The following is a 27,939-nucleotide window of genomic DNA, read 5'->3' as shown; positions in this document are numbered from 1 at the left end:
CATCTCCCCACTATACCTTTGAAACTGTTATTATCAGGGTTAGTAATGACTGTTCCGTCTTGCCAAATACAGTTCTCTTGTATTCATTTACTTAGTCTCAGCAGCAGTTGACATAGTTAATCTCTTCATCCCTCCATCCTTCTTAAAACTTTTTAAAAACTTGCTTTTGAGACATCATACTGTTTTGTTCTCTTTCTTAAATTTATATTCCTTCTGGACCTCCTGTACTTAAGCCCTTGGGTGTTGGAGGGCTCAGGGCTGTGTTCTCATTTCTTTTTCTAACTATATTCTTTCCCTGGGGGATCATCTGATGGCACTCAGTAAGTATCTCGAGCCCTTAAAGCTCTATCCTGACTTCGAAAGTCTTGTATTCAGCAATCGGCTCAGCATTTCCACTTGGATCTCTGGTAGATATCTGAGAGTTACTAGTGCAAACCATAAAAACCCTCACCCACACTTAGGCAGTTCGGCTACTGTCTTCCTGTCTTCCCTATCTTAGATAATGACATTGCTGAGGTTAAAACATGGAAGTCTCTCTTAAATCTTTCTTCTCTTTTACCTTACATCCAACCTAATCTATCAGCAAATTGTCACCTCTACCTTTAGAATATATTCCTATACTGAGTACTTGCTGCTGCCACCAGATATATTTCATTTGGACTTAACAGGTCGTCTTGTTTTCCTGTCATGCTGCCTGCTCACCCACTGCCTCCATCCCAAATTCTCCTATAGCAGATATAACTTTAAATATATATATATTTATATATCTTATATTACATGTATATGCTTTACATACATATACACACACACACATACATACATACACTAGGTCAGTTATTCCTTGCTCAGGTTCTTTTCATGGTCTTTAAAGTTTCTGTCTCCTTTTCTGATTTCATCTACTTTTCTCCCTCTCTGTTCTTGCCACACAAGCTTTATTGCTCTTGTTTTAATTTTACCCTCAAGACATTTTATTTGCTCTTGCTTCTAACCAGAAGACTCTTTCTAAGGTTCTTGCTGTGATCAAGTTCTTTGCTCAGATACTAACAATGCACAGGCCTTCCCTGATCACTCTACAGTGATAGTGCACATACCATAACCATCACTGTCATCTCCACCTTTTAACCACTGAATGCTCTTTGTAGCATTTCTATGCACATAGAAGCTAAAACTAAGACATCTAGCAGAAAATGTAGAAGAAAGTCTTTATGAACTTGGGCCAACAAAAATGTCTTAGATAAGACAAAAAATGCAAGAATTAGAAAGAAAAAAGAAATCGATCAGTCGGACTTTGAAAAACATCTCTAAGGCAAAGAAAGGATATCACAGGAGAAATATTAATACATCTGACAAAGAACTTGTATGGGGGGGTGTGTATTTAAAAGCCCTTACAAGTCAATAATAGACAAAAAGTCCAACAAAATGATTTGAACGTTCACTTCATAAAATAAGGTATACAAATGTCCAATAAGCACATGAAAAGATGTTCAGTATCTTTAGTCAGCAGGAAAATGGAAAGTAAAATCACATTGAAATTTTGTTACACATCCAGAATTTAAAAGGCTGATGACACCAAATATTGGGGAGGATGCAGAGCAGGTGACACCCTCATATATTGCTGGTGGAGCTGTAAAACCTTGTAATCACTTTGGAAAACAGTTTGGCAATTTCTTATAAAGTGAAACACATAGTTACTATATGACTTGGCAGTTCCACTCTTAGGTATTCATCTAAGAGGAATGAAAACATACATTTACACAAAGACTTAGGCATGAATGACCATAGCTGTCTTATTTCTAGTTAAAAAAAACTAGAAGCAATCCGTATGTCCATCCACAGATGAAACAATATGCCTGTGATGCCATACTATGCAGCAATAGAATGGAGTAAACTACTGCTACACACAGTGGCCTCAGAACCATTACCCTGAACACAAGAAGCCAGATACAAAACAGAATATAACTTGATGTATCCATTTTTGTGAAATTTTAGGAAAGGCAGATCTACTCTATACTGCCAGAAGTAGATTGCTGGTTGCTTGAGGTCAAGGATGCAGGCAGAGGACTGATGAAAATGCTCTATATGTTGATTGGGGCAGTAGTTACCTAAGTTTATCATTTGTCCAAACTCATCAAACTATACAGTTAAAATATATATATCACATTTTATGTAAATTATACTTCAGTGAAGTTGCTTTTTAAAAAATGCTTACTCTGTGAGTTTACAGTGTAAATTAGGTGTGTTTATATAATTACTTTTCTTTTGCAGCTTGTCTTTCAAGCTCTAGATGAAGTAACTAAATACCAGAGAGATTAAACAGTTTGCCTAAGACAGCACTGTTAGTAAATGGTAGAGTCTGGATTCATGGTTTGTTTGGGTTTTTTGTTTTTAGTATTCAGTCCAGTGTTTTCACCATATCATTATTTTCTCTTTTGTAGGGATTCTGACTAATTATATGGCTTTTAAGGTTTCTTCACCCTAATACTATTAAAAATCTTTTTTTTTCTTTTTTTTGGCTGTGTTGCTGATCACGGGCTTCTTATTGCGGTGGCTTCTCTTGTTGCAGAGAATGGGCTCTAGGTGCACAGGCCTCAGTAGTTACAGCACATGGGCTCAGTAGTTGGGCACGCTGGCCCTAGAGCACGCGCGCTTCAGTAGTTGCGGTGTGTGGGCTCATAGTTGCGGCGTGTGGGCTCTAGAGCGCAAGCTCAGTAGCTGTGGCACATGGGCTTAGTTGCTCCACGGCATGTGGGATCTTCCCGGACCAGGGATCAAACCCATGTCCCCTGCATTGGCAGGCGGATTCTTAGCTGCTGCGCCACCACAGAAGTCCCGAAAATCAATGTTTTTAAAACAAATTTTTTAGTTCCTTGATGTTGCAGCTCTTCATGTGCTTTTTTTCATCCTGCTTGTTTTTGCAAAGTTGCTGGCATTTTTAGGCTTTGTAGTAATTGTTTTAGAACATGTTAATTGAAAATTAAATCATTAAAACTCAGCCTCTTAGGTCATCCTCCCATTCTCCACCATGGGATCTAGATACACCTTTCTGGATCTTTCAGTTTAAAGATAGAATTCTCTCTACCCAAGCTGCTTTTTAGGAATTTCCTCTCCTTTGGCATGTCAGCAGCAGCAGCAATGTCTCCATGTCCTTCACTTAGCATCTTTGACTGTGTGCTCTTTCCTTGTAACTGTATCTCAGTCTTCTCAGGGCTCATGTGTTGCCATGTTGCATCTTTATGGACTTCTTTTCTCCCTCTTTAGGCATTCCATCTCTGGAAGTTCCTGCTAAAGCACTCACATTCTAAATTTCCTTTGTCTCTAAATTTAGATTTTGAAATTCATGTTGTGACAACTTCCAATTTTATTCAACAAATACTGAGTGAGCAGTAATGTCTGGCACAGTAAATAGGTACACGCTCAGTAAATATTAGATGGCTGGATTAATTATTCTCGAAAATTAACTAGATTTACTATTTTCCCCACATTGTTACTTGTTTGCAGTTTAATGTGTATGTTTTTCAGGAAAATTTCTGACGCACTGGAGAATTTTGCTCCTGCTCCGTGTCTATGATATATCCTTTGTTGTCATACTCCTCTGATAATTTATCTTAATGTTTCAGCATCCTCCTCCAGACCGACAGGCAGTACCTGGAAGACCAGGCCCTTTCCCCGCTAAGCAGCAGGTCCCGGATGAAGATGAAATATGGAAGCAAAGAAGAAGACAACAGTCAGAACTTTCTGCAGCAGTGGAACGTGCTCGTAAACGGCGTGAAGAGGAAGAGCGAAGAATGGAAGAGCAAAGGAAAGCAGCATGTGCAGAGAAACTTAAACGATTAGATGAAAAGCTTGGCATCGTGGACAAACAACCCTCTCCAGAGGAAATTAGAGAAAGGGAGCGAGAAAAAGAACGAGAAAAGGAACGGGAACGTGAGAAAGAGCTTGAAAAAGAACAAGAACGGGAGCGAGAGAAGGAGCGGGAAAAAGAAAGGGAAAGGCAACAGGAGAAGGAAAAAGAACTGGAGCGAGAGCAGGAAAAACAGAGAGAAATGGAGAAGGAAAGAAAGCAAGAAAAAGAGAAAGAACTAGAACGGCAGCAAGAAAAGGAAAAAGAACTGCAGAAGATGAAAGAACAGGAAAAGGAATGTGAGTTGGAGAAGAAAGAAAGGGAGAAAGTGGAGGAAAAAATTGAGCACAAAGAACCTACTTTAGAGCCTATGGTAGAAAAACCAGAAAGTGAAAACAGCTGTAACAAAGGTATAATAGTCTTGTTTGTCTTTATATAAGCTTTACAAAAGGCTTCATATTACATGTGGATATTGGATGTTTTTGTATTTTTAAAATATGTAATCCAAATAAAAGTGATTAGTGTTTTTTGGATGAGGTTGAATTTTATTGGATACTTTAAAATGTGTTTTTTTCTGTAATTTTTTTTTTATGATGAAATACATGTAACATAAAGTTTAGCATCTTAACCATTTTTAGGTGTACAGTTCAGTGGTATTGAAAACATTCATAATGAACCATCACTACCATCCATCTCCAGAACTCTTTTCATCTTCTTAAATTGAAATTCTATATCCATTAAACAGAAGCTCTCCCCAGCCCCTCCCTGGATGGTGATTCTACTTTCTTTCTGTGTGAGTTTGACTATTCTCAGTACCTCATGTAAGTGGAATCATACAGTATTTGGCTTTTTGTAACTGGCTTTTTTCGCTTAGCATAATGTCCATTGTAGCATATTACAGAATTTCCTTTCTTTTTAAGGCTACTAATCATCATATAAATACACACACACACCACATTTTGCTTACCCAACCTGTTGATGGACACTTGTGTTGATTCCATGTTTTACCTATTTTAAATAACACTCATGTGACTGTGAGTGTACAGATATCTCTTTGAGACCCTGCCTGCTTTCATTTATTTTGAGCACAGGCATACCTCAGAGATGTTGCAGGTTGGGTACCACACCACCGCAATAAAGCAGATATGGCAATAAAGCAAGTCACATGAATTTTTTGGTTTCCCAGTGCATATAAAAGTTAAGTTTACACTATTCTGTAGACTATTAAGTGTGCAGTAGCATTCTGTCTAAAAATATATATATACTGTATGTACATACCTTAACTTAAAAATACTTTATTGCTAAAAATGCTAACCATCAATGAGGCTTCACTGAGCCATGATCTTTTTGCTGTGGGGGTGAGGGAGAGTCTTGCCTCAGTGTTGATGGCTGCTGACTGATCAGGGTGGTGGTTGCTGAAGGTGGGGGTGCTGTGGCAATGTCTTAAAATAAGACAACAGTGAAGTCTGCTGCATCGATTGAATCTTCCTTTCACAAATGATTTCTTTGTAACATCAGTGCTGTTTGATAGCATTTATCCACAGTAGATCTTCTTTCAAAATTGGAGTCAAACCTCTCAAACCCTGCCAATGCTTCACCAACTAAGTTTATGTAATAATGTTCTAAATCCTTGGTTGTCATTTCAACAGGCTTCACAGCGTCTTCACTAGGAGTAGATTCCATCTCAAGAAACCACTTTCTTTGCTCATCTGTTGGAAGCAGCTCCTTATCCATTCAAGTTTTATTGTAATATTGCAGCAATTCGGTCATATCTCAGGCTCCACTTCTAATTCTAGTTCTCTTGTTGTTTCCACCACATCTGCAGTTACTTCCTCCACTGCAGTGTTGAATCCCTCAAAATTATCCAGTACTAAGTTGAATAAAAGTGGCAAAAGGAGGCACCCTTGTCTTGTTCCTGATCCTACAAAAAAAGCTTTCTCTCTCAACATTGAGTGTGGTATTAGCTGTGGGTTTCTCATAAGTGGATTTTATTATGTTGAGGTAGTTTCCTTCTGTTCCTAGTTTGAGTATTTTTATCATAAAAATGTGTTGAATTTTGTCAAATCCTTTTCTGTATTAATTGTGATGATCATGTGTTATTTTCCCTTCATTCTGTCAATGTGTAATATATTGATCGATTTTTGTATGTTAAACCATCCTTGCATCCCAGGAATATATCCCACTTGGTAAACGGTGTATAACACTTTCAGTATACTGTTAAATTCTGTTTTCTAGTATTTTGTTGAGAATTTTTGCATCAGTGTTCATAAGAGATATTTGTCTGTAGTTTTCTTGTAGTGTTCTTGTTTGGCTTTGGTATCAAGGTGATGCTGGCCTTGTAAATGAGTTAGGAAGTGTTCCCTCCTCTTCAATTTTTTGGAAAAGCTTGAGAAGAGTTGATGTTAGTTGTTTAAATGTTTGGTGGAATTCGCCAGTGAAGCCATCAGGTCCAGGACTTTTCTTTGTCGTGAGATTTTTGATTACCAAGTCAGTCTCCTTACTAGTTAAAAGTCTATTCACATTTTCTATTTCTTTGTGACTTAGTCTTGGTAGATTTTTTGTTTTTAGGAATTTGTACATTTCATCTAGGTTATCCAGTTTGTTGGTGTACAGTTGTCCATAATTCTCTCATAATCCTTTTTATTTCTGTAGAATTGGTAGTATTGTCCCCACTTTCATTTCTACTTTTAGTAATTTGAGTCTTCTTTTTTCTTTAGTTCACCCCCCCACCCCAGCTAAAGATTTGTCAATTTTGTTGATCTTGTCAAAGAACCAACTTTTGTTTTCATTGATTTTTCTCTATTTTTCTATTCTCTATTTTCTTGATCTCTGCTGTGATTTTTATTTCCTTCTAGTAACCTTGGGTTTAGTTTGTTCTTCTTATTCTCATTCCTTAATTCGTAACTCTAGGTTATTGATTTGAGAGCTTTCCTGTTTTTTAATGTAAGCATTTATAGCTATAAATTTCCCTCTTTGCTTTGCTTTTGCTGCATCCCATAAGTTTTGGTATGTTGTGCTTTTGTTTTCATTCATCTCATAGGTATTTTCCAATTTCCCTTGCACTTTCTTTTTTGATCTTTTGGCCATTAAAGAGTGTATTGCTTAATTTCCACAGATTTGTGAATTTTCCAGGTTTACTTCTGGTGATTTCTAACTTCATTCCATTGTGGTTAGAGAAAATATTTAATATGATATCTATCTTTTTAACTCTTTTGAGAGTTAATTTGTGGCCTAATGTGATCTGTCCTGGAAATGTCCCTCGAGAAAAATGTGTATGCTGTTTTTGGGTAGAGTGTTCTGTATATGTCTGTTGGATCTAGTTGGTTTATTAAGTTCTCTTTTCCCTTATTTATCTTCTGTGTGGCTATTTTAGCCATTATTGGGATTGGAATGTTGAAGCCTTTATTTTTATATATATATAAATTTGTTTGTTTGTTTTTGGTTGCATTGGGTCTTCGTTGCTGCGCGCGGGCTTTCTCTAGTTGCAGCGAGCTTGCGGGTACTCTTCATTGTGGTGCGCAGGCTTCTCACTGTGATGGCTTCTCTTGTTGCGGAGCACAGGCTCTAGGCACGTGGGCTCAGTAGTTGTGGCTTGCGGGCTCTAGAGCGCAGGCTCAGTAGTTGTGGCACATGGGCTTAGTTGCTCTGCAGCATGCAGGATCTTCCTGGACCAGGGCTCGAAGCTGTGTCCCCTGCACTGGCAGGTGGATTCTTAACCACTGAACCACCAGGGAAGACTGAAGCCTCTAACTATTAATGTGCAACTATTTATCCCCTTAATTCTGTCAGTATTTTGCTTCATACGTTTTGATGGTCTGTTACTAGGTGTATAAATGTTTTATAATTGTTGTTATCTTGCAGTATTGAACCTTCTATTAGTATTTAATGACTTTCTTTATCTCTTGTAAAACTTCTTTGATTTAAAGTCAATTTTGTCTCATGTTAGTGTAGCCACCCTGCTCTCTTTTGGTTACTATTTCCATGGAATATCTTTGTCCATCTTTTCATTTTCAATTTATTTATATATTTGGATCTAAAGTGAGTTCATTGTAGATACCATATAGTTAGATGACCTTTAATTCTATTTTGTCTGCAAAATTGTATTAGCTTCATAGTTAAGAGATGCTGATTCTTCTCCTACTCTTTTCTGATTCCAAGACATTTAACTACTAAATAAAATCTCATTTGTTCACATGTGTTAATACCTCTAAAACTTAAGTTGAATAGAGGTTAATGGGAATTTTGGATTGTCATAATTAAATGACTGTACTCAGTTCATAATTTCATGTTTGTTTTTCTACCAGTGTGAATAGAAAAGCTTCTGTAGGTCATTTATATGCTTACCAGACAGTAATTATGCTTTTTGAAAAAAGCCTTCGCTGGACTTCCCTGGCAGTCCAGTGGTTAAGACTCTGTGCTTCTACCTCAGGGGGCGTGGGTTCAACCCCTGATTGGGGAACTAAGATCCTGCAAGCCGCACAGCGCTGCCAAAAAAAACCCAAAGCCTTTGCTAGCTATAATCAGCTTTTTTGTTCTTTCCCAGCTTGGCTTATAAACTCTAATTAATAAAACTTTGCTCCAAACTTGCTGTAAAATTCAGTCTTAATGAATAGCTTGAGTTAACAGTGATTTAAAATAGAAATAGTTTTATTTCAGTATATTTTCTGTTATGGAAATACTGAAATTTTTTTTACCTCAAAACCCATGCTCTTTCTATAAGACCCTGCTGCTTGAAGTTATAAAGCTGTTTAAAGTTTTGCTTTAAGTTTTTATCTATATTCTGGGTTACCTTCAAACTTGGTCCTTAATGTAACTATAAAAAGAGTAAGAGTGTTTTATCTCAATTTTTTAAAAAAATAAGATACAGCCCATGTGGATTATTTGTTTAGTTACCAGATTTCACAAATTTTTATATTAAGCAGTCTGGAGATAAATTGATATTGATAACGGGCTTTTATTATATATCTTAAGCACTTTGCTGAAAACACTCAAAAAAGGTAAAGTAAAATTTCTCACCACAGAAATGAAAAACATTTGTATACTTTAAAATTGATGAATTCTGAAAGAGAGCAGCCTTAGGGAATCTCATTCACAGTTAATGAGAAAGGACCATGGATTAGAAATAAGGAAATTCATTTTAGTCCTAGTTCTGCCATTGAATACATGTATTGACCCTGATTAATTAATTTAACCATCAGCAGCCACTATATATACATAATTAATTATGGTTTTGTTTTTAATAATCGTTATTTAGTGATACTTATTTTCATTCACATTTTATATGTCCTCTGATGGCAGTTTAATTTTAGCTGGGTTTATCAATGAGATGTACCCATTTCATTTTTAAATGTTGCACCTACTTGGCTCTCTTTCCCCTCTAATACTTTATTTTCTTTAACATTTTTAATATTGAATGTAATACAGACAAAATGTGATTTGTGATTCTTTACTGCATCATTTTACCATTGTCATTATATTAGCTTTCCCATTAAAATCCACCCCTAATTCTCTGAGAAAAGAATTTATAATTTACATGGCTTTGTAGTTGTGACAAATGGCATTCTCTAGAATGTATATGGCTCTGGTTTTCTTTGGGATGAGAACTTTTTTTGTGGGGGGGGATGTGTATGGTTCTTCTCATGTACCATAATTGATACCCTTTACATAAAATAATGATTTTAAACTCTGATGACAACAGAGTGATCACCAGCTATCTTCAAGTATATCACAGAATAATGATTTATATATTTGAAGATAGCTGGTGATCACTCTGTTGTCATCAGACTTAGAGTCATTAGTTTTCTTTATAGATAACATCCCCTGATCAAAAAAATTTTTAAATAAACCAGTATGTTCTATTTTAAGTATTTATAGGCCAGTTGTGTTTTCACCTAAGTCCTAGAGAACCCCAAGTAAATGTTGACAGTAGTGTTAATATTTAGTGAAACAGTGCAAAATAGGTAGTATTTGAAATGGTTTATTATCACAAAATATCAAATACAGACATTTGTATGGTAAAGCATTTGAGCATGTGATTTCTGTCTTAAGAATCCAGCTTTGAGAAAGTCTAGGGTTTTGTTAATCTAATGTTACCTCATTGATGGTTACCAATATTAAAATACAAAAGTGTTTTAGAGTAAGGATGCTTTCTTCCTCATTAACTTTTTAAATATATCAATCTAATTATTTCACTCCAGTACAAACAACATGTATTTGTCAAGTGTCGTTGATGAGTATAATATCTTTCACCTTTTCTTTGGGCAGAGGATGACCCAGTTTTCAGTAGACAAGATAGCAATCGCAGTGAAAAGGAGACCACACAAGCAGCACATGAAACAGAACCAGAATCAGGGTCTCAGCCTCGGCCTGCTATATTATCTGGCTATTTTAAACAGTTTCAGAAGTCTTTACCACCACGATTCCAGCGGCAGCAGGTAACAATAAAAACATTTTATGTTGTATGTGTGATTAAAAAGGTTTATTGTTCAGTAGTATAAGAAATAATTTGACATAAAACTCAAAATACACAAAGCATACAAATTTTCCCTGAAAAATTTCCCCCTTTTAAATTAGTAAAAGTTTGTTGATAAGGGCTTTACTGTGAAACTTCTATGTCATTCCTTTTTTCCCTCTGCCTCATTTATAGAAACCATCTTCCTTTCTAGGAAGTGGTTTCTGCAGTTTAATTAATGAGTGTTTAGTTGCTTAAGTCAAGTGTAAGGCAAAATGTCATAACTCATTCTTTGTTCTTTTGTCTTGCCACCTCTCACTGTCAAATGTGTTTGGAGTACTTTTCCGGCAAGGTTTCACAAAGCCTATTTTCTGATTGATTATATTAATTTATCGCATGGAGCTAAAGTCTCAGATGTGGGGTCCTGCTTTTTTTTAGGAACAGATGAAACAGCAGCAGTGGCAGCAGCAGCAGCAGCAAGGTGTACTTCCACAAACGGTTCCCTCACAGCCATCCGGCGGTGCTGTCCCTCCACCACCACACAGACCTCTTTACCAGCCCATGCAGCCTCACCCTCAGCACTTGGCTTCTATGGGTTTTGATCCAAGGTGGCTCATGATGCAGTCATACATGGATCCGCGAATGATGTCAGGTAGACCTGCTATGGATCTTCCACCCATTCATCCGGGTAAGTCTAAGGTGGCATTGTCTCATGGCTCACTTGCAGTTTTGCAAGTGCAAAGTTTTTCATTTTCCCCACGTTTTTAGTCTGAATTCCTTTGAGAGTTATAATCTAGTAAGAACTTAAATAGGACTTTTTAGTCATAAAATAATGTGTCTTCTCTCAGCATAGAGTAGTTAAATGCCAGATACTGTACCAACAGTGTGGTAAGACCGAAGAGAAAATATATTTTCTCTCTTGCAAATACTATTTTAAAATTTTCAGATGGAAAATTACTATCTTAGTTATAATATCTGTTATTCACTACATTGTTTTTATTCCTTCAGGTGTTTCAGCATTTGAATTTTGTCCATATATTATATATTACAGCTTTTAAATTTTCTCTATCATTTGCCAGCCTAACACTTGGATTTCCTAATAGGTTAGCTAAAAACAAATAAAATAGCAGTCTTTATCAGAATAAATCCAGATAATCCAGTACCAAGACAGTGTAGAGGAAAATTTAGAGGTGACAAAAATATGATCAAGAATCACATCTGTATTTTAAAATTTACACTGAAAATTTTAAATTTAAGAGGCATAATTTATAGCATATTGATCAACTAAACTAGATTAATGGGATTTTCTATAGAAAATGTTTTTCTGAAAATTTATCATTTGGTGTAATTCTCATAATGTTTAACATGCGTAGAGTCATGGTGCTTGTTATCTGATTTTTTTTAAATTTTATTTTATAAACTTATTTCTTTTTGGTTGCGTTGGGTCTTTGTTGCTGCACGCCGGCTTTCTCTAGTTGCAGAGAGCGGGGGCTACTCTTCGTTGCGGTGCGCGGGCTTCTCATCGCAGTGGCTTCTCTTGTTGCGGGGCACGGGCTCTAGGCATGCGGGCTTCAGTAGTTGTGGCGCACGGGCTTACTTGCTCCGCGGCATGTGGGATCTCCCCAGACCAGGGCTCGAACCCATGTCTCCTGCATTGGCAGGTGGATTCTTAACCACTACGCCACCGGGGAAGCCCTGCTATCTGATTTTTATAGGCATTATCTTTTCTTTCCTTTAAAGTAAAATAGGCTGTTCTTAATGGTTTTGCTTGCTTTGCTTCCTCAATTTTTAAATCTATTTAACAGCAACAATAAAAATCTCATTCACAGAAAAACTCAATATAATTTTCACTGATTATTTTTTTGAATTAATCAGTTTTACTTGCCAAAAGTATTTCTTTGGTTTAAATATAGAATGTCCAAATAGTAATTAAGTAATAACGTAGATTCTACGTCTGTAATGATTTTGTTTCCTTCGTTCTCCTACCCCCACCCCCAATCTTTTTCTGATCTTTTGTATAGGAATGATTCCTCCTAAGCCATTAATGAGAAGAGACCAGATGGAAGGGTCACCGAGCAGCTCTGAGTCATTTGAGCATATAGCTCGCTCTGCAAGAGATCATGCAATTTCCCTCTCTGAGCCTCGTATGATGTGGGGGTCAGATCCCTATCCTCATACTGAGCCTCAGCAGGCTACCACTCCCAAGGCAACAGAAGAACCTGAGGATGTAAGGTAATTATTAAAATTATTAGTAGACCAATAGAATATTGTGGGGAAACGAAAACTGTGTAGTCTCTCTGAAGATCTTTCTGATTTAGGACTGAGCCACCGATCTGATTTTCTCCCATTTAGTATGCCTTATTTCATTCTAGGACGTATTTTCCTTTTTCTGGCATTTCTGTATTGATTAGGGCATTTTGTGACGTAGCTCTGTACACTTAGTTAAATGCTGAAATTTAGTGGTAGATGTTAAAATTGGCAAGATTCTGCTGTTGATTAGGTACTTGACATGTAATGTGGCTAAAGTGTGGATGTAGTTCTTCCCCTGACGAGAAATATGGTAGACATTTAATTCTAAGGCTGAGTTAAGGACAAACACTAATTAACAGAGTTACTTTGAAGTATCAGACAATTGGTGATCTCTAACAGTTTATAACCATGAAGTTAGAACTTCTGCCCTTTTAAGGAGTATATGTTATGGTGTTTTAAAATTCTGATTCAGTGGGAAAGATGGACCTACTCTAGTGTACTCTCGTTATAAGTGGAAATTACTAGTTTCAGTGGATTAAAAGTTCACATCAGCATGTTCTAAACTTCCTCTTAAGGAATGAGCTTCATTTGTTTTTAATTGTGGGGGTGGAAACAACATATCTACCCTCCTATCAAAATTTTAAGTGTGTAGTATAAGCATAATGCACAACAGATCTCTACAACTTTTTAATCTTGCACAACTGAAATTTTTTACCCATTTAATCATACTCATTTCCGCCTTCCTCCTAGTCCCTGGCAATCACACCTTCTGTGTGGATGAGTTTGATTACATTATATAGTATATATAAGCGGGATCATGCAGCATTTGTCCTTCTGTGACTGGTTTATTTCACTTAGTGTAATGTCCTCATCCATGATATAGCATATGGCAGGATTTTCTTTCTTTTTTTAATACTAAACAACATTCTGTTGTATGCATTTACCACATTTTCTTAAGCCATTCATCTGTCGGTAGGCACTTAGGTTGTTTCTGTTGGCTGTTATGAATAATGTTGCACTAAACTTTTTATAGAGACATAAAGCTCTTTATGATTAGGATCCATTTTTTCTTTTTAAATTAGAGGGGTTATTTTGCTGTACATGTACCTGTGAGAAAGATTTTTGCCTTGATGGCTGTTATTTCTTTGAATTCTCCTTATCATAGGCCTGAAGCCCCATTGGATCAGGAACAAATAACTGCGGCTTATCCAGTAGAACATAGTCAGTTAGAGGCTCATCCAAAAGCAGACTTTGTCAGAGAATCAAGTGAGACAGAAGTACAGAAGTTTTTAAGCAGATCAGTGGAAGACATTAGACCTCATCATACTGACACAAATAATCAGCCTGCTTGTTTTGATGTACCTGATCAAAAGACTGTATCCACTCAAGAAGAGCGAATTTCAGCTGGAGAAAGTCAGCCTGCCCGGAAAAGAAGTGTTTCCCATGGATCTAACCATACTCAGAAGTCAGAGGAGCAGAGAAATGAGCCATCTGCAAGCATTCCTAAAGTAACTAGCAGATGCATTGATTCAAAGGAACCAGCAGAAAGACCAGAGGAAAAGCCAAAAAAAGAGGGCTTTATACGATCTTCTGAAGGACCGAAACCTGAAAAACTGTATAAATCTAAATCGGAAACTCGTTGGGGCCCAAGGCCTAGCTCCAGCAGAAGAGAAGAAGGTAATGATAGGCCTGTGAGAAGATCAGGTCCTATTAAAAAACCTATACTTAGAGATATGAAAGAAGAACGAGAGCAAAGGAAGGAGAAAGAAGGAGAAAAGGGAGAAAAGGTCACTGAAAAAATGGCAAAACCTGAAAAGATAGAAAAGAAAGAACCTCTTCCTCCACCCCCACCACCTGTGGCACCACTTCAGCCACAGTCGGTTCCACTGCCACCTCAACCAGAACCAGAGAAATTTCCTTCAGTAGAAACTGCACCATCAACTTTGGTGCAAAAGCCACCTCAAGATACCGAGAAGCCTTTGGAACCTGTAAGTAGTGTTGAGGTAGAGCCTGCAGCTAAAACTGTAAACCAGCAAACTGTCACAGTACCAACAGTCAAGGAAGAAAAGCAACCTGAGAAAATCATCAGCAAAGACCTTGTTACAGAGAGGTCTCGACCAGATTTAAGACCAACAGCTAAGAAAGAATCAACTTTACCCCCTAGGACCTATTGGAAAGAAGCTAGAGATAGAGATTGGTTTCCAGATCAAGGATACAGAGGTCGAGGCCGAGGTGAATATTACTCCAGAGGGCGAAGCTATAGAGGCTCTTATGGAGGGCGTGGCCGGGGTGGTAGAGGGCACACTCGAGACTATCCTCAGTATAGAGACAATAAGCCACGAGCAGAGCATGTGCCCCCAGGACCCCTCAGACAACGAGAAGAAAGTGAAACACGAAGTGAGAGCTCTGATTTTGAAGTAGTTCCCAAAAGAAGAAGACAGCGAGGTTCAGAGACTGACACAGACAGTGAAATTCATGAAAGTGCAAGTGACAAGGATAGTTTAAGCAAAGGTAAACTTCCCAAAAGAGAGGAACGGTCTGAAAACAAAAAACCTATAAAGCCTCCATCTTCTTTCAAGCCTGAAAATCATGTCCGAATAGATAGTAGACCTCTAGAAAAACCTTTTGTAAGGGATGATGATAAATCTAAACCAGGCTTCCTTCCTAAAGGAGAGCCTACAAGGCGAGGCAGAGGGGGAACATTCAGACGTGGTGGAAGGGATCCTGGAGGTCGCCCGTCACGCCCTTCCACTTTACGAAGACCTGCTTATCGGGACAATCAGTGGAACCCAAGGCAGGCAGAAGCTCCTAAACCAGATGATGGAGAGCCACCAAGAAGACATGAGCAGTTTATTCCTATGCCAGCAGATAAACGGCCTCCGAAATTTGAGAGAAAATTTGACCCAGCTAGAGACAGGCCCCGAAGGCAGCGTCCTACCCGACCACCGAGGCAAGATAAACCTCCCCGATTTAGACGGCTAAGAGAGAGGGAGGCTGCTTCAAAAACCAATGAGGTGGCAGTGCCCACAAATGGCACAGTTAGTAATGTGGTTCAAGAACCAGTTAATACTGCTGGGGATATTTCTGGGAATAAGACACCAGACTTATCTAATCAGAACTCTTCAGATCAGGCAAATGAAGAATGGGAAACAGCTTCTGAAAGCAGTGATTTCAATGAGAGGCGCGAAAGGGATGAAAAAAAAAATGCTGATTTGAATGCACAAGTGGTTGTAAAGGCTGGAGAGAATGTTTTACCTCCAAAAAGGGAAATAGCAAAGAGAAGTTTTTCTAGTCAGAGACCTGGCATAGATCGCCAGAATCGGCGTGGCAACAATGGTCCACCCAAATCCGGAAGGAATTTCTCAGGTCCTAGGAATGAAAGGAGAAGTGGCCCACCATCAAAAAGTGGAAAACGAGGGTGAGTATTTTGTGTTAGATAGAATTACTTTTGCACCTTCTCTTTTTGCTTTTTGGCCGCCATGTGGCTTGTGGGATCTTAGTTCCCTGACCAGGAATTGAACCTGGGCCCTCGGCAGTGAAAGCACAGAGTCCTAACCACTGGACCACTAGGGAATTCCCTACTTTTGCACCTTTAGAGAAGCTAAAAGTATACTTCTTGGTTGAACTGTGCAAAGGAGCTAGTCTATAGAGGACCAAGACATTCTTCTCCTAGAATTTTTTTTCTATTCTAAAAGTGTAAGGGTGCTTGAGAAAGAGGTTAGTGTGTTTCAGAAGTCTTTGCCTGTTGTTACGTTACATTTCCCAAAAGAGTCCTGTTAGGAATTTGTAGGTTTGGGGAAATCTACACACCTAGGGCAGGACCTATCCAGTGTCTTGCATTTGGTAAATCATCTTACTGACGATGAGCAGCCTGCCTTTCTCTCTTGGTTTCTCTTTGGAAAACTGGTGCTCACAGGTGTCCTCTGGGACTTAACATGTTGTAACCATATACAGTCACTCTGTACTGGTTTCTAGAGAGTGAATGTTGAAACTTAAGGATAAATAATATTCCTCACTCAAGTTGCAAACCTACAATAAATGATCCAGCTTAGAGAGAGGCCTAGAAAGCAAAGTCCTGCCCAACCACCAAGGCCACCAGTAACATACATACCATGTCATTGGTGGTGGTTTTAAAAGAATTTTTCTCAACTATGCTAAACTTGGTCTGTTTTTTTAAATATTAAAATGTTGGTTATAATAAATTATTATTATTATTTTTAGTATTAGGAAACATTATAAAGTAGCGTTATTCCTAGTTTTAAATCTAGGCTCTGGTATTTACTAGTGATATAAACTCTGCTTCATCACCAGTAAAAGGGGGAGAAAGTAATAGTACTTATAAAAATGTGTGAAGATTTAGTGACATGATATTTGTGAAACACTTAATGTAACACCTGGTATATAGTAAGCAACTATTAATGACCTGCCCGTTGTTTTTTTTTTTTAAACCAATTCCCAGATTTGCAGCCTGAGCTGGTAGGAAATTTATTCAAGCAAAGGTATCTTAATCTGCATTGGTTAGTTACTTACACTTAGCATTTCAGCATTTCAGGTTACTATACCAGTCAGCGAAAATATTTTTGCTTTCTGATAATTTAGAAAAAGTTCCAGGGAAATAATACTACCAGTTGTGTTTGAGTACCTGCTTAACACAGAATTTAAACCTCCCTTTAAAAGTCAAAAGAATAGGATAACATATAAGTTACAATAACAACGTATCAATAGTTGTTGACTGTAACCAAACTATTAGAATTTCAAGTAATAATACTCAAGGGAAAAATTGATCTGATTTGTGTGCACTGTAGATCTCAACTACTTAGCAAGACTTTTGTGCTATGTAGATGGTAACAACTTTGAACCTGCAGAAATAGCAGTTACTGGCTGTAGTGAAATGAATGTTTTGCAAGAGTCCCATTTAGAAGAAATGAATTCATTCTTCACCTGTTTGAGGTCATGCTTTTTGTCAGGCTCTTTCTAAGCTTTTATCTTGAGTAATACTATAGACTGAGCTGAAAATGAATTGGTAAGGCCATTTTTCATGGTGTATTTTCATGAAGTTTTTGTAAAATGAACCCAAGAAAAGAATCTGTTAGGTAAAAAAAACCCCGTAGAAATACCTTTGGTTTTGTGAAGTGAATCGTTTCCATATTAAAACTGGTTTTTAAAATGTTTACATGTATATAAATCTGATTGAACTTTTTTAAAGAAAAACATACTTGTAGTGTAAGCATAGAATTCTTTAAAAAAAAAATTTTTCATATGCTGCCCTCTTGTGGAGAAGATCCACTAGTGAATACTTTGGACTAGCTTGGATCACAGAAATTTTCTGCTATAAACAATGTTGATAGCTCATTTATAACATGATAGACGCAGAAAGAATAGACATGATAAGAACCTTCAGAGGATAATTAGAATTCTAGAATTTAATTGCTGGAAAGAATCCTAAGGAGCTTGTCTTATTTCCTTTACTGGGAAGCTCCGTCTTAGTGAAGTTGTACCCAACAAAAGTCACTGAAGCTTGTTGGTTTTAAAGTTAGGGTCTTCTATCCCACTGTTATTTCTTCTTAGATTGAACTTTAGAAACTGCCACTAAGAGCATTTTTCTTTTGTTCGGATATGTAGAGGTAGTAATAAAATCTCAAATTATTATTTTGTAGGCCATTTGATGACCAGTCAGCAGGCACAGCTGGTGCTGATCCTGTCAATGGCAGCTCTGCACACCACCAGGAAGGAGCACCTAATGGTACAGGACAAAAGAACTCCAAAGATTCTACTGGGAAAAAAAGAGAAGAGCCCAAACCAGGCCCTAAAAAACCCAAAGAGAAAGTGGATGCACTATCACAGTTTGATCTCAACAACTATGCAAGTGCGTCTCAGGTCCCTTTTATATATCTATCTGTTTATCTATTTGTTACATTTAAATAGATACTGTAAATAAGTCATCAAACAAGAAAGAGTTGGACTTCAAGGTAGAGATAGAGACTGGTTATGAATCACCAACTGATATACCTTTAACTGAAATAACACCAGCTTTTAGCATAGGCTTGAGCGCTTGATAAAATTCTTGTTAAAGATAATCCACAGAGTTTCACTGTTCTTCTTTAAAAAAAAAGGAGGAAATTAACCACCCTACCTTGCTAAACAGGTGTGGGGAAGCACAGAAAACCAAATGTGAAGATGCTTAGTTATATCTGTACATATTCTGTGTCTGAAAGGAAAGAAATGTTAACCTCAGTGAGTTATGACCTTGATAAAATTGACATCTAAGATACGATAAATAGAGAATAAATAATAGGATGGGAGGTAGTGTGGCTATGGATAAATGCTTTCAGAAAGCCATGGAGTGATAGGATATCAAATATGAAGGATAACACAGCAAGAAGGAAATATTTGATGAAGAAGTTAATAAGGAATCTCTATGAGTAGACACTTACATTGATACATGTAAAAATGTGCTATTTGCCATTCATTCAGATGAGACTTAAGCTGGAAATACTGAATAAGATTGAGAGATTTACTAAGTTAAGACCAGATAGTAGTAATGGGAAACTTTGGTTAGGTACTGTTGTTATTCCAGTATTCGAGATGTAGATGAGAGTTTTCTTTCATCTAGTTAATACTTACTTATACATACTAAATTTGATTTGGGCCCAGGACTTTGGCATTATTATTTCTAGACCAGCGGTTCTCAAAGCGTGGTCCTCAGACCATCAACATCACCTGGAAATTTGTGAGAAATACAGAATCTTGGGCCCTACCCCAGACCTGCTGGATCAGAAACTCTTGGAGTGTGAAGCAATCTGTGTTTTAACCAGTTCTCCAGGTGATTCCGATGCACGCAAACTTTTGAGAGCTAATTCTAGACTACCATTTTAGGATTCACGTGGGAAAGAAATAAACTTATCTTAATTGTGCATTTTAAGAATTTTTAGAACTGTGGTTCTTAACAGGGATGGTTCTGCATTTGGCAATCTCTGGAGATGTTTTTGGTGTCAAAACTGGTGGCTGGATGCTGCTGACATCTTAGTGGGTATAGGCCAGGAATGCTGCTAAACATCCTACAGTGCACAGGACAGCTAGCTCAAAATGTTAATACTGCTAAAGTTGGAAAGTTCTGATTTAGAGAAAGTGATTAAAGTAAATCCATAGGAAGCTTGGATGCTAATCTTACTGTGGTCCATGAGAAGAGATTAACATCCATCTAAACACCACATTTGGAAAATGACAAGTGAAGATTACAAAAGTCCACAAAACATGGCAGATTTCTCAAATATTTGTTTACTAGTTTCTCTTTTTCCAAACAACTTCTGGAGTAGAAATTTTGCAAAGTATTATATTATTGGATTAAGACAATATAAAAAGGTAAGAAGTCAGTTATTTCTGAATTGATAATGGAAATTGAGCTATTAGTTTTAGCTTGTTGAAGTTAATTTTAAGAGTCATCTTTAGGTTCTTTTCCTAAAAATGTTCTATAATTTCCTTAAAATGGTCTTCCTAATAATGTCCCGTTAGCCCAAAATGTTACAAAGCACCAGGCAAGAACAGGGTGTTGAGAACAAAGTATTGTTCACATGTCCTTAAATGCTTCATGTAATTGAGTGAACTATTCAAAAGGTTTCTAACGAAGCTCTTAGGCAAGAAAATTTAAATAATGAGTGATGGCATGACTATGAAGATGAGCTTTAAACACACACACTTTTTAGTTTAAGTGAAAAACCGAGACGAATTTAGAATTATGAAGAGGTCTCTTCACAAGTCTGAAATACTGGAGTGCATGACATCTTTAGAAATGTTGGACTAAAACCTTGCATTGAGATGAGCATATGCTCCATTTTACACAGTTGATTTCTTTTTTTTTTCTTTTGACATCTTTATTGGAGTATAATTGCTTTACAGTGTTGTGTTATACACAGTTAATTTCTTAAAGGATTTAGAACACAAGTAGAAGTGTCATAGATAAATCAGAATCAATTGGTTTTTTCCTTTGAAATTAAATTTTTATTAGAAAAACAATAACAGTAATAGGTTTATAAAGAGTGAAAGCCAGTCTTAGTATTTATTTTTTGCTTCCTTGTCAGTGTTTCTATAAATGCAAATTTTTAGCTATTTAAAAAGAACTGTTTTCCAGTAGATTCCCTATGGTCCACTCCATGGTCATATTCTCTTGCCAGCCCCCCGCAAGTTATCACCATTCTGAATTGTATATGTATAATTCCCAAGCAAATATCTATTTTTATTATGTGTTTCCCGATCAGAACATATTATATATTTATATTTGCAAAATTAAAATAATTTATTTGAATTGCCTCACCCTTTTCTTATATTTATTGTGCAAACATTATACCTACAACCCAAAATCACATCACCTGGATTATTTTTATTTTTCTTCTAAGTATTAGTTAATGGATCTAAAATTCTTATACTCACTGGAATATAGAATAATTTAACAAGATAACCGGAATAATTGTTAGTTAGACAATGAGTTGAAAGTATATCTTTTTTTTTTTTTTTTAATTTTTTATTTATTATTTATTTATTATTTATTTTTTGCTGCGTTGGGTCTTCGTTTCTGTGCGAGGGCTTTCTCTAGTTGCGGCGAGCGGGGGCCACTCTTCATCGCGGTGCGCGGGCCTCTCACTATCGCGGCCTCTCTTGTTGTGGAGCACAGGCTCCAGACGCGCAGGCTCAGTAGCTGTGGCCCACGGGCCCAGCCGCTCCGCGGCATGTGGGATCCTCCCAGACCAGGGCTCGAACCCGCGTCCCCTGCACTGGCAGGCAGATTCCCAACCACTGCGCCACCAGGGAAACCCTGAAAGTATATCTTGAATTATTCTTCCACTGGGTTATTATGATGTATGTACATCTATGCCACTTTACATTCACATGGAACTTTAACATGTATTTCATGTTTTTAACAGCTCCACATTATAGACAATAGTCTACGTAAACTAGAGGCGTTAAGAACCATAAGACCAGCTTAGTTGTTCAACACCGCGTTGTTAGCACATCAGCCTCTCAGAGCTTATTACATCCTTTGTAAAGGGGAAACAATAGTAATAACCACCTCTTAGAGTGGTTAGATGCAAATGAGATAAAGTACTACGTAGATCTTTACAGCACAGCACACATCTTGAGGCTGGGAGAGGTAGAGGTTAAGTGATTTGACTACGATAAGACAATTTTGATTTTTCTTTTAAAAAACAAGGCATTACCACTACATTGCTTAAGAAAAAAAGATGTATAATATATCATTCAAAGTAGATAGTCTCAGGACTTTTATTTTTAACCTTGTTTACAAAATCTTTTCATATATCTATGAAATCTTTGCAAATTTTGCTGCTAAATGGCCATTTTATGGGAAATGGGTTATATACTATGAGTTATAAGAACTAGATCTTTGCCATGTCTTTTATTTTTTAATCACTACTGGACTAAACATTTCTATTTATCTTTTCAATTGAAAAAAAAATATCATTTTAAATCTTTTTGTATATCTGTAGGTGTTGTTATAATTGATGACCATCCTGAAGTAACAGTAGTTGAAGACCCCCAGTCAAATTTGAATGATGATGGTTTTACTGAAGTTGTATCCAAAAAACAACAGAAACGTTTACAGGATGAAGAACGCCGAAAGAAGGAAGAACAAATCATACAGGTTTAGCGTTTCAATTTGTTGCTCGTTATTTAGATTGTTGCCCAAAATATATTAGGAAATGGTCAAAGTTTCTATCCACCTATAAGGTCAGGGCTGCATTTATTATTCAAGTGTTGAGAATGACCTGATTTTTCACAACTTTAAACTGTTTTTAACCAGAATGAGGTAAATTTTAAGTAGAATGTAATCACTAGCTCACTGTTTGCCTTAGAGAAAACCATCTTTACTTTATTTCAAAATATATCTTATTTGCCCCATCTTACTTCATTGCAGAGTTAGGGTTAATTTTAAATCATCTTGGAAATTTAATGAATACAACTGCCATTATCTCTAATAACTTGCAGATTCTTGACCTATACAAGTTTCTGTTGTAATCTAAATTAGTTCATTTAAATAGTATGAATCACAATAAGTTATTTCCTTTAAATCAACCGAAACACCCATTTTACTGAATGCTGACACAGGATAAAAATAAATAGAGCACATGGGTCATAGCAATAAAGAGCCCTAACAGATGAGAGGGCTTAAAAGCAGGAAACACTGTAAAAATCCTATGTGGATGGTAACATTGAGTTTAATTGAATATAATCCTTGGGACTAGATATTTTCAGAAGTCATTTATTTGTTATTATTGTTTAGGAAGATACATTAGTGCATATTTTATATAGCATAATACCCAGCAACACTCCCAGAATTAATGCTTCTGTGGCAAACATGAGTTAAGTAAGTAATTTTTTGTCAGGTGGGGTCAGATTTTGCTGCCAAATGAATTTAGTGCGAATTTACTTAATTTCTTTAATTTCAGAATAGTGGAAAAGAGATTGTGGACCTGTATATCAAGAATATCTAATACATATTTGTCTTTTTTCCCCTATAGCATCTTTTTTTTTTTTAAAGTATGTTGTATCTAAATTATTATTTAGCTCCTAACTCTTTTTTTTTTTTTTTTAATTTATTTATTTATTTATTTATTTATGGCTGTGTGTTGGGTCTTCGTTTCTGTGCGAGGGCTCTCTCTAGTTGCGGCAAGTGGGGGCCACTCTTCATCACGGTGCGCGGGCCTCTCACCATCGCAGCCTCTCTTGTTGCGGAGCACAGGCTCCAGACGCGCAGGCTCAGTAGTTGTGGCTCACAGGCCCAGTTGCTCCATGGCATGTGGGATCTTCCCAGACCAGGGCTCGAACCCGTGTCCCCTGCATTGGCAGGCAGATTCTCAACCACTGCGCCACCAGGGAAGCCCTCCCCTATAGCATCTTGTAATTTAAAATCTGATTGGCAACCTGGATGTTTTTATTCTATCAAGTAGCTATTTTGTAAAGTAAAGGAGCTAAATTAGCAGTAGATAACTTTGTTGGAATGTCTGTGTGAACTATTACTTTCAGCTGTGTTACTGACAGAAATGATTCCTGCAAATTTTTTAAGGTCTGGAATAAAAAGAATGCAAATGAAAAAGGAAGAAGTCAGACTTCTAAGCTCCCACCAAGATTTGCCAAAAAACAGGCTACGGGAACCCAGCAAGCACAGCTTCCAGCTTTAGCTCTAGCCTCAGCTCCAGGTCCAGGTTCAACCTCAGCTCCAGGTCCAGCCACAACCTCAGCTCCAGTTCCAGCCTCAACCCCAGCCCCAGTTCTAGCATCGCCCTCGGCTCCAGTTCCAGCCCCAGCTGCAGTCCCAGTCTTTACCACCACCTCAGCTCCACTCCCAACCTTAGCCTCAGCCTCAGCTCCAGTTCCAGCCTCCACCTCAACTACAGCCACAGCCTCTTCTGCAGCTCCAGCTCCAACCCCAATCCTTGCCTCCGCTTCCACCCCAGCCTCTGTCCCCATCCTTGCCTCAGCCTCAATTCCCATCCTTGCTTCAGCTCTGTCACCAGCTTCAGCTCCACCTCCAGCCGCCTCAGCCCCAGCTGCCCCCATCTCAGCCCCGACTGTCCCTGCCTCAATCCCAACCCCAGCCCCAGCCCCAGCTCCAGCCCCAACCCCTGCCCTAGTCCAAGTCTCAGTCCCAGCCCCTACTGCCCCAGCCCAGACTCAGGGACAGACTCACAAACCAGTCCAGAGTCCACTACAGACTACAACACAGTCTTCAAAACAGCCCCCTCCTTCAATTAGACTACCTTCAGCTCAGACACCTAATGGCGCAGATTACGTAGCCACAGGAAAGCCCATCCAGACCCCACAGTCACATGGCACTCTTACAACTGAATTATGGGATAACAAGGTGGCCCCACCAGCTGTGTTGAATGACATCTCTAAGAAATGTAAGTGTGCAACCAGAAGTGAGGGGTGGAAATGGCATGGGAATTGGGGGTTTGTTTTCAATTTTATTTATATACTCAGTATGTTTTTTCCTAGCCATTTCTTTTTTCTCAGTAGGAAGCAGTAACAGTAATCTTTTCTTAGCTTCCTTTCTTAAAACCTTTGTTTCTAAGACAAGTGTGTTATATTTTTAACAGCCATATTTTATGGACACAACTTTGTGTTGATAAAACAATAGTACAATGTTTTGGAGGAGATTATATTTATTTTGGTATGCAAGAATCTCTTTAAGTATTATATACCATGTGAAAAGTCATTGTTTTATTATCTAGCTACCATTAAAAGAAAGGGTTAAATGGGTTAAAGATTATTAGCCTCTAAATTTTAATGGTCATATTTCCTGTGGCTTCTCCTTCTCAGTAGGTCCCATTAGTCCACCACAGCCACCTTCAGTCAGTGCATGGAATAAGCCCCTAACATCATTTGGATCAGCTACTTCATCAGAGGTAGGAACAGACTTAATAATGGCTTTTGTGGGGTTAGTGTGGCAGAGTTTCCTTAAAACAGTTTCTCAAACTTTGGCATGCATCAGAATCACCTGGAGAGCTTATTAAAGTAGATTGCTGGGACCCATGCCCAGAGTTTCTGATTCATTAGGTCTGGGCTAAGGCCTGAGTACATTTCTAATAAGTTCCCAAGTGATGTTAATGCTACTGAATCTCAACAGTTATAAGCTGCTTCTCACCTTTAGACATATTAAGGTTAACATTTTAAAACTTCTAGCTTTGTGACACAGAGAGTGTAAGTGCAATTACTATTTTCTGGACTGTTTTGTGTTTTTAATGATATGCATGTTTGAATAAACATGCATAATATGCATGTTTAATGATATGCAGTATAGTTACTTAGAAGCAGAGTTTCCGGGAGGTTGTTCTAACATAATTTCTCAAACACACAGTATTGGTAATTGGCTATTTAGGCCAGCAATTCTTCATTCATTGAACAAACATTTATTGAGCACTTGTGATGTATCAGACACTGTCCTAACCTGTGGCCTTAGAAAAAGTGGGTGGTGCTGTGAAAACAGAATAAAAGCCCAGCGCTCATGGGGCTTCCATTGTAGTTGGGGAGAACCAACAATAAATAACACATAGAATGTTAAATGGTGATCAGTGCTGAGGAGGAAAGCAAAAGCAAGGAAGGTGTATAAGGAATTTCCCAAGGGGTGTGGAGACAGCTTAAAATAGGGTGGCCAGAAAAGGCTACTTAGGTGACATTTGAATTAAAGACTTGAAGGAGGTAAGAGAGCATGCTATTCAGTTGTCTAAGGAAAAGTGAATTCCTGGTTCAGTGAATAGTAAATACAAAACCCTAACACAGGAGCATGCCTGGTGTGTTTGAAGAGGTCCATATGGCTGGATTGAAGTAAGGGATGAAAAGAGAACAGATGAGGTTGGAAAGATAATAGGTGGAGGATCTGGTAGGGACTTCAGGCATGGTAGGAAGACAGTAGGTAGTTTTGAGAAAAAGAGTGACAGGATCTGACTTTTTAAAAGACTATTCTAAGTAGTCTGTTAAGAACAGTCTGTGGGAGCGAAGAATAGATGGTAAGATGCCGTTGCAATAATCAAATGATGATAGCTTAAACCAGGAAAGTGACATTAAAAGTGATGAGAAATGGTTGGTTTCTGGGTATTTGAAGATAGAGCTCATAAATTTACTGATGAATTAAATGTGATATGTGAGAAAAAGGAGTCAGTTATCTCCAAAGCTTTTGACTTGAGCAGCAAAAGGGATAGAGTTCCCATCAGTTGAGATTGGGAAGCTGTAAAATGAATCATCATTGGGGAAGATCAGGGAATTCAGTTTTGAACTTGCTAGATTTAAGATGTTTATTACACATCTAAGTGGAAATGTCAAGTAGGTAGTTGAATATAAGAATTTGTAGTTCAGAGAAGATAGTCTAGTTTGACTACATAAATCTGTAAGTCATTAGATGGTGCTTAAGTGATGAGGTTGGTTGAGGTCACGAAGGGAGAATGAGGTATAAAAGTAGTTAGAAAAAGAGAAGGGAATCAAAAACCGAGTCCTAACTCAGGGAGTTGTGGGAGATGGAGAAGCTAAGTGATGAGAAAAGTGTCCTGGAATCCAAGTCAAAGATGAGTTTAAAGAGGGATAAATCAAGTGTGTCAAATACTGCTGGAAGGTCAAGTAAGACAGACCCTGCGAATTGACAGTTGGCATTAACAATGTGGAGGTCACTGGTGACTTTGACAAAAACAATGTTGGTAGAGCACTCGGTGCAAAAGCCTGGTTAGTGTGAATTTAAGAGAAAATGGGAGAAAAGATGAGTACAGTTGTCCCTGAGTATCGCAGTGGGATTGGTTCTAAGATCCCCCATGGATACCAGAGTCCAAGGATGCGCAAGTCTCTTGTATAAAATGGCACGGTATTTGCATATATTTATCTCTAGATTACTTATAATACCTAATACAATGTAAATGCTATGTAAATAGTTGCCGGTGTGCAGCAAATTCAAGTTTCACTTTTTGGAACTTTCTTGGGTGTTTTTTTGTTTTTTTTTAATCCAAGGGTGGTGGAGCCCATGGATGCTGAGAGAAGGCCGACTGTGTAGAGAACCTAGAATAGTTTTGCCGTAAAAGGGGAGCAGAGAAATGTCAAGGAAGATACAGTTAAGAGATTTTTTTTTTTTCCTTCTTTTTTCTTTTCAGGGAAGTCTTCCTGCTGTTCCCTACCCCCAGTTCAGCTTTCTGACTTAGGTCTGGAGTAGGCCTCATCATCTGTTTTGATTTTTTTAAGTTCTACAGAGAACTCTTTGTAAAAATAGAATTAAGAGTCACTGGATTCTGTATCTGAGATGCTCAGTTTAATCATTTTTCCTCTGCCTGTTTGTTTTGACATTATGACTAATTAGAGCATTTCTTGTACAGAAAGTTGATTTTTCATTACTAATGAGAAGGATGGAGTAGAAAGTTTCTTTTCTTTGTTTTGGATGAGTGTACTGGTTTAATAATTTTATTAAAATGTTTGGTCCAGGTTTTTAAATTGACGTTAAAGTACAGGGACCATAATCTCTCAGCTGCAAGATTTTTGTCGTAGACATTCTACTACAAGTTGATAATACTAAAAGGATGCTTACATTCTTCTTCAGCCTCTTGGAGCAGCAAGATGTTTTGTTGGTATCTCATTTTTCTCATGCATATTTTTCTTCATCCTGTTTATGTTCTTTATATTTTCTGGATAGAATGATTTTATCGTCTCTCCTTGTCTTATGTATATTTTATAGACATTTTTTGTTTCAAAGAATATAATATTCTTCCTAAAATTTTCTGACGTTCTCTAAGTCCCATTAACTATTTGCCTATTCATTTAACTATTTATAAGTTCTTTATTGTTTTATACATAAAATCAATAGCTTTCGGTTATTAAATATTGCACCATTCTCTCTTCTAAAATTAATTGT

At 37.6% G+C, this 27,939-nt stretch overlaps 1 protein-coding gene across 13 annotated transcripts in view; it reads left to right on the top strand.

Annotated features, from left to right (window-relative positions):
- PRRC2C (proline rich coiled-coil 2C) overlaps nucleotides 1–27,939 on the top strand; it is a 99,703-nt gene that overhangs the window by 45,390 nt on the left and 26,374 nt on the right. For 11 of the 13 annotated variants that reach the window (XM_082436901.1, XM_082436898.1, XM_082436903.1 and 8 more), the window contains exons 12-20: nucleotides 3,618–4,251; nucleotides 10,106–10,275; nucleotides 10,731–10,980; nucleotides 12,314–12,524; nucleotides 13,708–15,960; nucleotides 18,200–18,408; nucleotides 22,043–22,197; nucleotides 23,620–24,457; nucleotides 24,876–24,961. In XM_082436901.1, the coding sequence (XP_082293027.1) occupies nucleotides 3,618–4,251; nucleotides 10,106–10,275; nucleotides 10,731–10,980; nucleotides 12,314–12,524; nucleotides 13,708–15,960; nucleotides 18,200–18,408; nucleotides 22,043–22,197; nucleotides 23,620–24,457; nucleotides 24,876–24,961 (4,806 nt within the window). The remainder of the gene's footprint in view (nucleotides 1–3,617; nucleotides 4,252–10,105; nucleotides 10,276–10,730; nucleotides 10,981–12,313; nucleotides 12,525–13,707; nucleotides 15,961–18,199; nucleotides 18,409–22,042; nucleotides 22,198–23,619; nucleotides 24,458–24,875; nucleotides 24,962–27,939) is intronic. The other 2 variants (XM_082436896.1, XM_082436895.1) reach the window with 2 other exon arrangements.

This window comes from Balaenoptera physalus, assembly GCF_965194825.1.
Source record: "Balaenoptera physalus genome assembly, chromosome: 1".
NCBI lineage: Eukaryota > Metazoa > Chordata > Mammalia > Artiodactyla > Balaenopteridae > Balaenoptera > Balaenoptera physalus.
Note: the sequence above shows the minus strand (reverse complement) of the source record. Positions and strands in the feature narration are given on the sequence as shown.